Source organism: Anabrus simplex, chromosome 2, assembly GCF_040414725.1.
Source record: "Anabrus simplex isolate iqAnaSimp1 chromosome 2, ASM4041472v1, whole genome shotgun sequence".
Lineage (NCBI taxonomy): Eukaryota > Metazoa > Arthropoda > Insecta > Orthoptera > Tettigoniidae > Anabrus > Anabrus simplex.
Window position 1 is genome coordinate 858705881 of NC_090266.1, and position 13259 is coordinate 858719139.

The window sequence follows — 13259 nt, forward strand, 5'->3', positions numbered from 1 at the left end:
TGTATAAGGTATGTTCATTTTGATACATAACTAGCGAGGCAGGGTGTGCCACGTATAAGTGGCCCTTTCCTGTCGTTTCGTAATATCCGCTAATATGCGGGTTCATCACAAAAGATTGTTCTAGAAGCTCCTTATAATTGGCCAAAATGACAGCATTTCTTATTGGCCAAAATATTAGAATTTTTCATTGGTGAATGTGGTAATCTGGAGTGTTGTTATTGGCTATATGTAATCACATTATTTCCGGTTACGAGCTCCTCGTAAGAGTTAAGCATTTTGTCTGGGTCTTTTCCAGCTGACCGACCTAGCAAGCGCACGTGCTCAGGGTCTGTCCCCCTCTGGGGACTCCAGCCTCTTACGGTAAGTGCTATGTTACTGCCTTTTACTTAATGTGCATTCTTGAGTTTCGGCCTTTTCTAACTTAACATAACTTTCAGTGGTAATGTAAAATTTTATTTTATGTGTAGGAGTTGCCTCTAGATTCCCACAGTCACCAATTTCGATTTTTAGAATGACTGTGCTTCAACAGTCATAGCATCTTGTTTTTGGCCACACTTCTTAGTTCTAATTTTGTAGCCTACATAAATTTAACCTTCTTTAAGTTTGCCTATACTACTTGAAGAGCTGCTGTATTCCATTGTAAGTCAATATCTATTTTTTGGTTTAGGATACTTAAGGTTTTTCTTACATTGTTTAGCTAGCAGCTTTTCTTTTAAGGTTTAATAGTTTATTTAAAAATCATTTGATTTAAGTGTTTTAAATGGTCACCTACTATTGTCGTTTGTCTGCTTTATTTTGATTTTGTAAACCTTTCTTTTATTTTGTTAATAATTAATCGTTTGAGGGTGATTATCGAGAACCTTTTCTTCCCCACAATGTTATACTTTCCCACGGACCTCAATAGGGCTCCTTCCACCTTCTTCCGTAATTGTCGCTTGCTAGACCTGTAAGTTATGTTTACCTCGCGTATGGTTTGATTTTGCGTATTTTGATAAATTAACCGTCTCATTTCCCAACCTAGATGTGAAGCCGCTGCTACATTGATATTTTTCTAATTCATTTCTTTATTATTATTATTATTATTATTATTATTTGGGTACGCGCTCTACAACCAGGTGCTATAAGTGTGAAGAAATAAATGCCATATTTTAACATTTTCAAAATACTTCCGTCCAAAAAAAGAAAAAAGCTACATTCAACATCTAATATAACGAAGACTTTTGAATAGAGAACACTGATATTGTGCAGAATAGAATATCAGCACTTTATTTTTCTGATATATTACTTCAAAATTTAAGAAAATGGTAATTTATTGCCTTTCTGATGTACAAATGTATGTATGCATGTATGATTCAATTAACCAACTGGCAACACATTTACTAAAATAATATTAATGAACATGTGGAACTTGTGAAATTTTTAATTATCTTAATTACCTAGCAGTAACCTGGGCAGGGATAAAAATAAACATTACCAATAATGGTCTCTGACTATTAACAATGGTTCTATAAGATTCTAGAAGAAGCCTTGTTGTAAAAACAATATATTTCGAATCCCAAACTAATGACACTTTTTTCTGTCTAGATGGTGACAAATATTAAGTCAGCACTTCAATTTTCTAACTATCCATTATGCTTCCTTTGAGATCTATTCAACAAAACATGAGCAGGACTACAGGGAAGCAAATCATCTTCAATACTGAAAGCCATTAATAATCACAATAAACGTTACAATGGTAACAAAAGCAACTCACATATCTGTGGCTTGGTTCTAAAAGGGCCAATGTCAAAAAACCTGTTTTTGAGCTATGAGCATTTGAAGTTTTGCTTATAGATTTCCAATTTTTTTTTAACCAACTAACTTTAAATAACTTTATACTTTCTTTGTGGAAGGCACCTTATTAAACGCTAATTTTTTAAATCGTATTCTTTAAAAATTGCCAGGTCTCTAATCTTTATTGGTAATCTAACATTACTGGCAAGGGCTTATTTAATTAAACGTTAACTGTTCGTTTAGTACTTAACAGAGACATTGGCCCTTTTAACATGTTGCAAGCCAGAATGATACGCGTTTGTATCAGTTAATATCTCAATTTCAATAAAAAATGACATTGGCCCTTTTAGAACCAAGCCACAGAAATATTCAAGGTTTGAAATGACAGAGTTAAAACTGAAAGGTAACATTAATGCAACATATAAAGATAGGTAAAGAGTCAATAAAAAGGCCAAACTTATAACATGTAAGACACAGACCACAAACAAAGATGTGGAGAGGTCGCTTAAAAAATATTCATCACAGATTCAACCGTTCTGAATTATTACTCACTTCACTAAGCCGATACGGTCCAGCAACAACATACAACTGTTCGATACCAATCACCCATGGAGCACTTCGTATCTGACGGACAGGTATCTGAAGCTTCACTTTTCCTATAAAGCCAGCTCGCACTTGTACAGGTAAACCTACGTGCCGCAGAGCTTCTCTCTTGAGTGGAAGATTCTCCAACTCCACTTCCCCTAAAAAATAACATTAATAAGAAATAAAAAAGGAGATGTACTCATTTGAATAACAAATTGCACACCATGAAGGAGCAATAGCTTGGGCACATAAAAGGGTACAGGCACAGAACATAATAGTACAAAGAAAACAACAAAATATTGCAGGGTAACAGACACCTGCAGGATGCACTTCGCTGGTGGTGGACTATTCATAGCATGGAGACAGGCGGTGATACGGTTGGGAACGGAGGTATACAGACATCAGATGTTCCCTGAGGAAGATCCTGCATGACCCTCCAAATCTCCTGTAGTCACCATTGGCTGAAGTTACTGCTCAATCTTGTCCCAAATTGAAAGGTCTGGAGCCCTTGTTCGCAAAGGAAGCATGCTGACATCACGAAGGCAGGCCACAGATACCCATGCTGCCCGAGGCCGGGCATTACTGCGCTGGACAAGAGAGAAGCCTCCACGAAGGGTGTACATCTTTTTGAGACTGTACATCCGGGTATCTTCTGGGCAATGGGCTAGGACTTTACCTAGATGCAGATTCTCTTACACCAGAAGCAAAGAAGTTATCATTATGGGATATCAATGGCACCTTTCAGAGCCAGCCCTCCCTGTAATATCTATTGGCACTGAAGGCGCATCATCATGCAAAGAACAATTACTACATGATCAATATCGAAACAAGAAGTGCGATGTATTGTGTATTCAAGAAGCCCATAGGAACACAATCAGAGAAGCCCTAGATTACTTGGAATAATGATGTTTGTTATTTAAAAGGGCCTAACATCTAGGTCATAGGCCCCTAATGGTACATAATGAAGCAAACTGATATGATGATCAAAATACGAAAATCCATCCACTGACTGGAATTCAAAAAGATGACAACAAACCTAAAACAATCAGTGGATCCAACCCGCAAAGCCCCACCTTCCCACACAATAACTTAAAACAATTGTATAAACAGAACCGAAACAAACCCATATATCAATGATGCTTGTTGCCCAAAGGGGTCCAAAATCCAGGTCAGGCCAATGACCTTCGATGTTAGGCTCCTTAAAACAACAAGCAGCAACAACAACAACAAATCCTGGTCACTGGCCCTTCATAATGGTACTAATCACTGGTAAAGTAGACCCATGATATTCCTCATATAGAGGTATTAACACAGGTAACGTAGATTCATGGTGTTCTGCACAGTGGTACTAATCGCAGGTAACGTCGCCCCATGCTGTTCCTCATGTAATGGTACTAATCACAGGTAATCTCACGGTTCCAAAATCATCATCCCTTGTCGCGCCTTTTATTGACCTCTTATGACAGGCAAGGGATACCGCAGGTGTATTCTTCCTTCACGTGCGTCCCTCACCCACAGTGGGTGATACATGGAATGGAACTTGTTGCCGAAAGACCACATGCTCAATATGGCAGTGACATTTTTGTAAAACCTGAGCTCCATGCTGACAGTGTATATCAAAACACATTAATTTATAACTGTTAGTTTCTTCAGTCTGCCAAAGCTAATTTTGAATAAATAAATTTATAAACTACCTGAAAAGGAAAGAATTTCTCAAGTTTTAACCATGTCACCATAGGTAGTTTATAAATTTATTTATTCAAAATTATTTTCAGCAGACTGAAGAACCTATCAGTTATAAATTCAGTCAAAGTTGAAATGAGATGGCTTCAGATGTCATATATTAAATAGATAAGGTATCGAGATCATCTCTTTGGACCTCAGTAGTTGTATATTCACCTCTGTATACAAGCCCCATACAGCAGATATTTGTTTTACTCCTCCTTAGAACTCATACATCTGTAACAAGGCACCCATCATTATTGGAGATATCAATAGCCATGATCATGTTTGGAGATACAGCAAAGATGATAAAAATAGAGAAGCAGTCCATTCTTGGGCTGAAAATTACAAATATTCTTTAATACATGATGGCAAACTCCCTTCCTCTTTCCACAGAAGAAGATGGCAAAGAGGATACAATCCAGATCCTCTTTTTGTTAGTGAAAGCTATGGTTCAACAATGTTCAAAATTCAATATCCACCGATTCCAAATAACCAACAAAAACCAATAATGTGTCAATTTCTTCGTATTCTAAGGTCAAAAGAAGTGCATTTCAAACACCGATACAATTTCAAAAAGGCAGAGAGGACAAAATTTTCTAACTTGTTTGACGAGAAGGCACGAACTGTAAATACACTACCTGAGAATTACGTCTCCTTTGTTGATTTAGTGAAAACCTGCTCAAGGGCATGAAATCCTAGGGGATGCAGGATGAACTACCTGCCAGGAATAACATCTGAAATTTATGCCTTACTAGATGAATACTATAAACTCCACCAACAAAACCCTTTTGGAGAAGAAACTAGTCATGTAGCATAGAGTATTATCACTTCCATCTCTAAGGAAAAGAGGGAGCAATAGGTGTGAAGTTATCAGGATGCAACAAGGGCAGAAGTAGCCTGAAAGCTTGGAGGCTTCTGGGGCATCTTGCTAATGATCCTACCCACAAAAACATGCAAGCCAGTATCAATTTGGACCAAATTACACATCAGAAGCTACAAAATATTAAACCAGCTAATTCTTTTAAGATAAGAAAGAAGCCATTGATACCCCAACATGAGCTGGAGAGTAACAATGTTTCCCAACCTTTTACTCTTCTGAAACTCAAACAGACTTTGAATAAATTTAAAAATGGCAAGGCAGCTGGTCTCGATATACGGGTTGATCAAATTAAGAACCATGGTACAACTGCACAGCTTTGGGTGTTGCAATTAATGAACAACTGTATCCAGTCACTCAAATCACAAAAGTTTGGAGGAAAGCGAAGGTTATTGTCGTCCTTAAGCCTGGTACAGACCAGAATGACCCAAGGAGTTATAGACCCATTTTATTACTACATCATCACTATAAAGTGCTCGAAAGATACATCCTTCAAAGAATGATTCCTCAACAAGCAGGTTTTAGTAAAGTTAAGAGTTGCACATTACAAGTCTTCAAACTGACTCAACAAATCAAAGATGGTTTTGAAAGGCCAAGGAAAACAGGTGCTGTTTCTATCGATTTCCCAGCAGCCTACAACATTGTCAAACACAATCTCCTTGTGGTAAAACTCTACGAAATCACTCACAACTATGTTTTCTTATATATATAAACTAGCAAGGTACCCGTGCTTCGCTACGGTACTATACTGAAATTTATAATTGAATGCTTATTATTTTAGATACATAATCCGCCGAAATTCGCGATCTGACTCGTTTTCAGCGAGAATCCACCAAAATTCCCGATCTGACTAGTTTTCTATTAGATTACGGCACGTTTCCTCCCATTTTTCAATCTTCCTTTCCAGCAATCGATTTCGTACTTCCCGGGCTAGGCTCAGGTATTCTTCCCGGTCAGTTGTGTCCATAAATCTTTGCCATACCGTATTTTCATATAATCATTTTTAATCGGGATAAAATCCTTCAGGAGATCCGGCGTGGAGTCATATTGGGTGCCTTGGCGGCACTGAACCCACGGCCGGACTGCATTCTTAGTCATTACCCGTCCAGGAGCCATTTCCAGCGCGGTGTGCACATTTGACTACGGTCCGGAACATTATTATTATTATTATTATTATTATTATTACTACTACTATTATGTGTTGCTGGGATGAATGATGACAGGGAAAACCGGAGTATCCGCAGAAAAACCTGTCCCGCATCCGTTTTGTCCAACACGAATGTCACATGGAGTGACCGTGATTTGAACCACGGAACCCAGCTGTGAGAGGCCGGCGCGCTGCCGCCTGAGCAACGGAGGATCCTTATAAGTACATTAAGAACAGTAAAATCAATTAGTCTCACCTCCTTTTACACCCCACCGCCGTTAAGTTTTTACTGCCAACCCCCCCCCCCCAAAAAAAAATTAAAAGAAGGCGTGTTTCTTTATGTTTAAGGGAGATTCCAAACACCAATGTTCACGTCTATTACCTTCAGTTTTGAGATATAAGTATCCCCATAAATATAATTTACTTTTGTCACTTCACTTCAAACTACTCCCCCCCCCCCAAGTGAATTTTCCCGCAAAAAATACGTGTTTCTTTAATAGTAAAGGATCTTCTAAATACCAATTATTACGACTCTAACTTCTTCACTTTTTGATTTGTGTGTCCCCATGAAAGGAATTCAACTCCTTTACACTCCCGCCCCAAGATGGTTTCCCCCCCAAAGCGCGCTTTTCTTTATTTTTAAAGGAGATCCAAATACGAATTTTCACGTCTGTAACAACTTCGGTTTTTATTAGATGTATATATTCTCATACAATTAAAGTCAATTAATTTTTCAATTCTTTCACCCACCTCCCCCCCCCCCCTTCATTGGATTTTCCGAGAATACGTGTTTCTTTACTTTTAAAGCCGATTGCAAATATCAAATTTCACGTCTGTAACATCTTCGTTTTTAAGATATCAGTAGCCTAATTAAAAGAATTCAACACCATTTTCAGTCACTTTCACCCCCCCTCCACCCAAGTGGTATTTCCGAAAACTAAAAATACACGTTTCTTTATGTTTAATGGAGATAAAAATACCATTTTTCACTTCTGTAACATGTTAAGTTTTTTTAGATATACTGTAAAAATTCTCATTTTAAAATTTCACCCATTTTGGGTTCCCCTTAAGTGGAGTTTCCAAAAACATATCGCCTATGTTTCTTTACATTTACAGGAGATTCCAAACACCCACTTTTTACGTCTGTAACATTTTACGTGTCCAAGATATTCTTTCAAAAAATTCACCCCAATTTGTCACTTCTGTTTAACCGCCATTAATTGGATTTTCCAAGAACTAAAAAAAAATACGTGTTTCTTTATTTTTAAAGGATATCCCATATACAAGATTTCAGTTCTGTAATATGTTCCGTTTCTGAGATATATGTATCCTCATTAAAGGCATTCAACCCATTTTTCACCCTTTTAAACCCCTCCTATTGGGATTTTCCGAAAAAAAAAAAAGAATACGTGTTTCTTTATTTTAAGGGGGATTCTAAATACCAATTTTTACATCTATAAACTTTAACAGTTTTGAGATATAGATACACTCATTTTAAAAAATTACCCCCTTTTCACCCCCCCATTAATTGGATTTTCCAAAAACGAAAAAATACGTGTTTCCTTACATTTAAAGTAGATCCCTAATACCAATTTTCAGGTCTGTAATATCTTCAAGTTCTGAAATATAAGTAGCCTCATTAAAGGCATTCAAACCCATTATTCACCCTTTTACACCCTTCCTATTGGGATTTTCCAAAAACAAAAGAATACGTGTTTCTTTATTTTTAAAGGAGATTCTAAATACCAATTTTTACATCTATAAACTTTAACAGTTTTGAGATATAGATACACTCATTTTAAAAAATCACCCCCTTTTCACCCCCCCCCCCCCATTAATTGGATTTTCCGAAAACAAAAGAATACGTGTTTCTTTATTTTTAAAGGAGATTCTAAATACCAATTTTTCCATCTATAAACTTTAACAGTTTTGAGATATAGATACACTCATTTTAAAAAATCACCCCCTTTTCACCCCCCCCCCATTAATTGGATTTTCCAAAAACAAAAAATACGTGTTTATTTTTAAAGGAGATCCCAAACACCAATTTTCACGTCTGTAATATCTTCAGGTTCTGGAATAAAAGTAGACTCATTAAAGGCATTCGACACCTTTTTCAACCTTTTCCACCCTTCCTATTGGGATTTTCCGAAAACAAAATATACGTGTTTCTTTATTTCTAAAGGAGATTCTAAATACCAATTTTCACATCTATAAGCTTTAAAAGTTTTGAGATATAGATACACTCATTTTAAAATATTACCCCCTTTTCACCCCCCTTAATTGGATTTTCCAGAAACAAAAAATACGTGTTTCTTTATTTTTAAAGGAGATCCCAAACACCAATTTTCAGGTCTGTAATATCTTCAGTTTCTGAAATATAAGTATCGTCATTAAAGGCATTCAACCCCTTTTTCACCCCTCCTATTGCGATTTTCCGAAAACAAAAAAATACGTGTTTCTTTATGTTTAATGAAGATTCTAAATACAAATTTTTACATCTGCAAACTTTAAAAGTTTGGAGATATAGATTCACTCATTTTAAAAATTCACCCCCTTTTCACCCACCCACTAATTGGATTTTCCAAACAAAAAAAATACGTGTTTCTTTATTTTTAAAAGAGATCAAAAGTACCAATTTTCAGGTCTGTAATATCTTCAGTTTCTGAGATATAAGTACTGGTATCCTGATTAAGGGCATTCAACCCATTTTCCCCATTTTTCACCCCTTTTCACCCCTCCTATTGGGATTTTCTGAAAACAAAAAAATACGTGTTTCCTTATTTTTAAAGAAGATTCTAAATACCAATTTGTATATCTGTAAACTTTTAAAGTTTCGAGATATAGACACACTAATTTTAAAATTTCACCCCTCTTTTCACCCCCTTAGCGAAGGAATATCCAAAAATCCTCTCTTAGCGAGCACCTACATCTTAATATGAATATATCCCCAAAATTTCATTTCTTTACGTGCAGTAGTTTTGGCTCTGCGATGATGAATCAGTCAGTCAGTCAGGACAAGTTATTTTTATATATATATAGACTAGCAAGATACCCGTGCTTCGCTACGGTATTATACTGAAATTTATAATTGAATGCTTATTGTTTTAGATATATAATCCGCCGAAATTCGCGATCGGACTCGTTTTCTGCGAGAATCCACCAAAATTCCCGATCTGACTCGTTTTCTATTATTTTACAGCACGTTTCCTCCCATTTTTCAAACTTCCTTTCCAGCAATCGATTTCGTACTTCCCGGGCTAGGCTCAGGTATTCCTCCTGGTCAGTTGGGTCCGTAAATCTTTGCTATCCTTTCCTTTAATCATTTTTAATATGGATAAAATCCTTCAGGGGATCCGGCGTGGTGTCATATTGGGTGCCTTGGCGGCAGTGAACCCGCGGCCGGACTGCATTCTTAGTCATTACCCGTCCAGGAGCCGTTACCAGCGCGGTCCGCACATTTGACGACGGTCCGGAACATTATTATTATTATTATTATTATTATTATTATTATTATTATTATGTGTTGCTGGAATGGCTGATGACAGGGAAAACCGGAGTATCCGGAGAAAACCTGTCCCGCCTCCGTTTAGTCCACCACGAATGTCACATGGAGTGACCGGGATTTGAACCACGGAACCCAGCTGTGAGAGGCCGGCGCGCTGCCGCCTGAGCAACGGAGGATCCTTATAAGTACAATAATAACAGTAAAATCAATTGGTCTCACCTCCTTCTACACCCCACCGCCGTTATGTTTATTTACCGCCACCCCCCCCCCCCCAAAATAATTAAAAGAAGGCTTGTTTCTTTATGTTTAAGGGAGATTCCAAACACCAATGTTCACGTCTATTACCTTCAGTTTTGAGATATAAGTATCCCCATAAAAGTAATTTACTTTTTTCACTTCATTTCACACTACTCCCCCCCCCCCCCCCTAAGTGAACTTTCACGCAAAAAATACTCGTTTCTTTAATAGTAAAGGATCTTCTAAATACCAATTAGCACGACTCTAACTGCTTCAGTTTTTGATTTATGTGTCCTCATGAAAGGAATTCAACTCCTTTACATTCCCGCCCTCCAAGATGGTTTCCCGCCCAAAACGCTTTTTTTTGTTTTTTGTTTTTAAAGGAGATAAAAATACGAATTTTCACGTCTGTAACAACTTTAGTTTTTATTAGATGTATGTATTCTCATACAATTAAGCAAATTAATTTTTCAATTCTTTCAACCCCCCCCCCCCCCCATTCATTGGATTTTCCGAGAATACGTGTTTATTTACTTTTAAAGCAGATTGAAAATATCAAATTTCACATCTTAACATCTTCATTTTTGATATATCAGTAGCCTAATTAAAAGAATTCAACACCATTTTCAGTCACTTTTACCCCCCCTCCCCTCCACCCAAGTGATATTTCCGAAAACTAAAAATACACGTTCTTTATGTTTAATAGAGAAAAAAATACCATTTTTCACTTCTGTAACATGTTAACTTTTTTCTAGATATACTGTAAAAATTCTCATTTTAAAATTTCACCACTTTTGAGTTCCCCTTAAGTGGAGTTTCCAAAAACAAATCACCTTTGTTTCTTTACATTTACAGGAAATTCCAAACACCCAATTTTTACGTCTGTAACATTATCCGTTTCCAAGATATTCTGTAGATATAGTCTTTCAAAAAATTCACCACAATTTGTCACTCCTGTTTAACCGCCATTAATTGGATTTTCCAAAAACGAAAAAATACGTGCTTCTTTACTTTTAAAGTAGATCCCAAATACCAATTTTCAGGTCTGTAATCTCTTCAGGTTCTGAAATATAAGTAGCCTCGTTAAAGGCATTCAACCCATTATTCACCCTTTTACACCCTTCCTATTGGGATTTTCTGAAAACAAAAGAATACATGTTTCTTTATTTTTAAAGGAGATTCTAAATACCAATTTTTACATCTATAAACTTTAAAAGTTTTGAGATATAGATACACAAATTTTAAAAAATCACCCCCATTTCACCCCCCCCCCATTAATTGGATTTTCCAAAAACAAAAAAAAAATGTGTTTCTTTTCTAAAGGAGATCCCAAACACCAATTTTCAGGTCTGTAATATCTTCAGGTTCTGAAATATAAGTAGACTCATGAAAGGCATTCGACCATTTCTTCAACCTTTTCCACCCTTCCTATTAGGATTTTCCGAAAACAAAATATACGTGTTTCTTTATTTTTAAAGGAGATCCCAAACACTGATTTTCAGGTCTGTGATATCTTCAGTTTCTGAGATATAAGTAGTCTCATTAAAGGCATTCAACTCATTTTCCACCCCTTTTCACTCCTCCTATTGCGATTTTCCGAAAACAAAAAAATACGTGTTTCTTTATTTTTAATGAAGATTCTAAATACCAGTTTTTACATCTGCAAACTTTAAAAGTTTGGAGATATAGATTCACTCATTTTAAAAATTCACCCCCTTTTCTCCCTCCCATTAATTGGATTTTCCAAAAACAAAAAAATACGTGTTAATTTATTTTTAAAAGAGATCAAAAGTACCAATTTTCAGGTCTGTAATATCTTCAGTTTCTGAGATATAAGTACCGGTATCCTGATTGAAGGCATTCAACCCATTTTTCCCCATTTTCACCCTTTTTCACCCCTCCTATTGGGGTTTTCAGAAAACAAAAAAATACGTGTATCCTTATTTTAAAAGAAGATTCTAAATACCAATTTTTACATCTGTAAACTTTGAAAGTTTTGAGATATAGATACACTCTTTTTAAAATTTCACCCCCTTAGCGACGAAATATCCAAAAATCCTCTCTTAGCGAGCACCTACATCTTAATATGAATATATACCCAAAATTTCATTTCTTTATGTCCAGTAGTTTTGGCTCGGCGATGATGAATCAGTCAGTCAGTCAGGACAAGTTATTTTATATATATATAGATGATATGAGTAAAGAAGAGGCTGTTGATGCTGATGAAATGGGAGACCCAATTTTGAGGTCAGAGTTTGACAGAGCTGTAGAGACCTAAATAGGAACAAGGCACCTGGAATTGATGACATTCCCTCTGAATTACTGACTGCCTTAGAAGAAACTAGCATGGCTAGGTTATTCCATTTAGTGTGTAAGATGTATGAGACAGGAAACGTGCCATCCAGTTATCGGCAGAATCTTGTTATACCTATTCCCAAGAAAGCTGGTGCTGACAGGTATGAAAACTACCGCACCATTAGCTTAGTATCTCATACCTGTAAAATTTTAACACGTATTATTTACAGAAGAATGGAGTAACAAGTTGAAGCTGAGTTGGGAGAAGATAAATTCGGCTTCAGAAGAAATGTCGGAACACGTGAAGCAATTCTGACTTTACGTCTGATCTTAGAGGATCAAATTAAGAAGGACAAGCCCACGTACATGGCATTCATAGATCTAGAAAAGGTATTCAATAATGTTGATTGGACCAAGCTATTTAAGATTCTTAAGGTGATTGGGATCAGATACCGAGAACGAAGAATTATCTACAATCTCTATAAAAATCAGTCTGCAGTGATAAGAATTGAAGGGTTTGAAAAAGAAGCAGCAATCCAGAAAGGAGTGAGGCAAGGCTACAGTTTGTCCCCCTCCTTTTCAATGTTCACACAGAACAGGCAGTAAAGGAAATCAAAGAAGAATGCGGAAAGGGAATCACAATCCAAAGAGAGGAAATCAAAACCTTGAGATTTGCGGATGATATTGTTAAGTCCAAAACAAAAGTAATGGAGTGCAGTCGAATGAAGGCAGGTGATGCAGGAAATATTAGATTAGGAAATGAAGTCTTAAAGGAAGAAGATGAATATTGTTACTTGGGTAGTAAAATAACTAACGATGGCAGAAGTGATGATGATGATGATTGTTGTTTAAAGGGGCCTATCATCTAGGTCATCGGCCGCTAATGGTGTGAAATGAGACTAAATGAAATGAAAAATTAAAAGTCCAAGATCCTCCACTGACCATAATTCAAAACATGAGGATGAAGAATGAATGGATGGATATGAATTTAAAACAATCAGTGGAACCGACCCACAGTGCCTCACATGCACAGAAGCTGGTGTAAAATAATAGTATTGCTGACCAAGGGACTGCTTCTATAGCACGATATTGAATCGATGCTGCCTGTAGTC

General features: G+C 36.6%; 1 protein-coding gene across 1 annotated transcript in view; it reads right to left on the reverse strand.

Moving 5' to 3' along the window:
• Vps13D (vacuolar protein sorting 13D) overlaps window positions 1–13259 on the reverse strand; it is an 866734-nt gene that overhangs the window by 827475 nt on the left and 26000 nt on the right. The window contains 1 exon segment of the mRNA XM_068226303.1: window positions 2326–2516. Coding sequence (XP_068082404.1) covers window positions 2326–2516 — 191 coding nt within the window.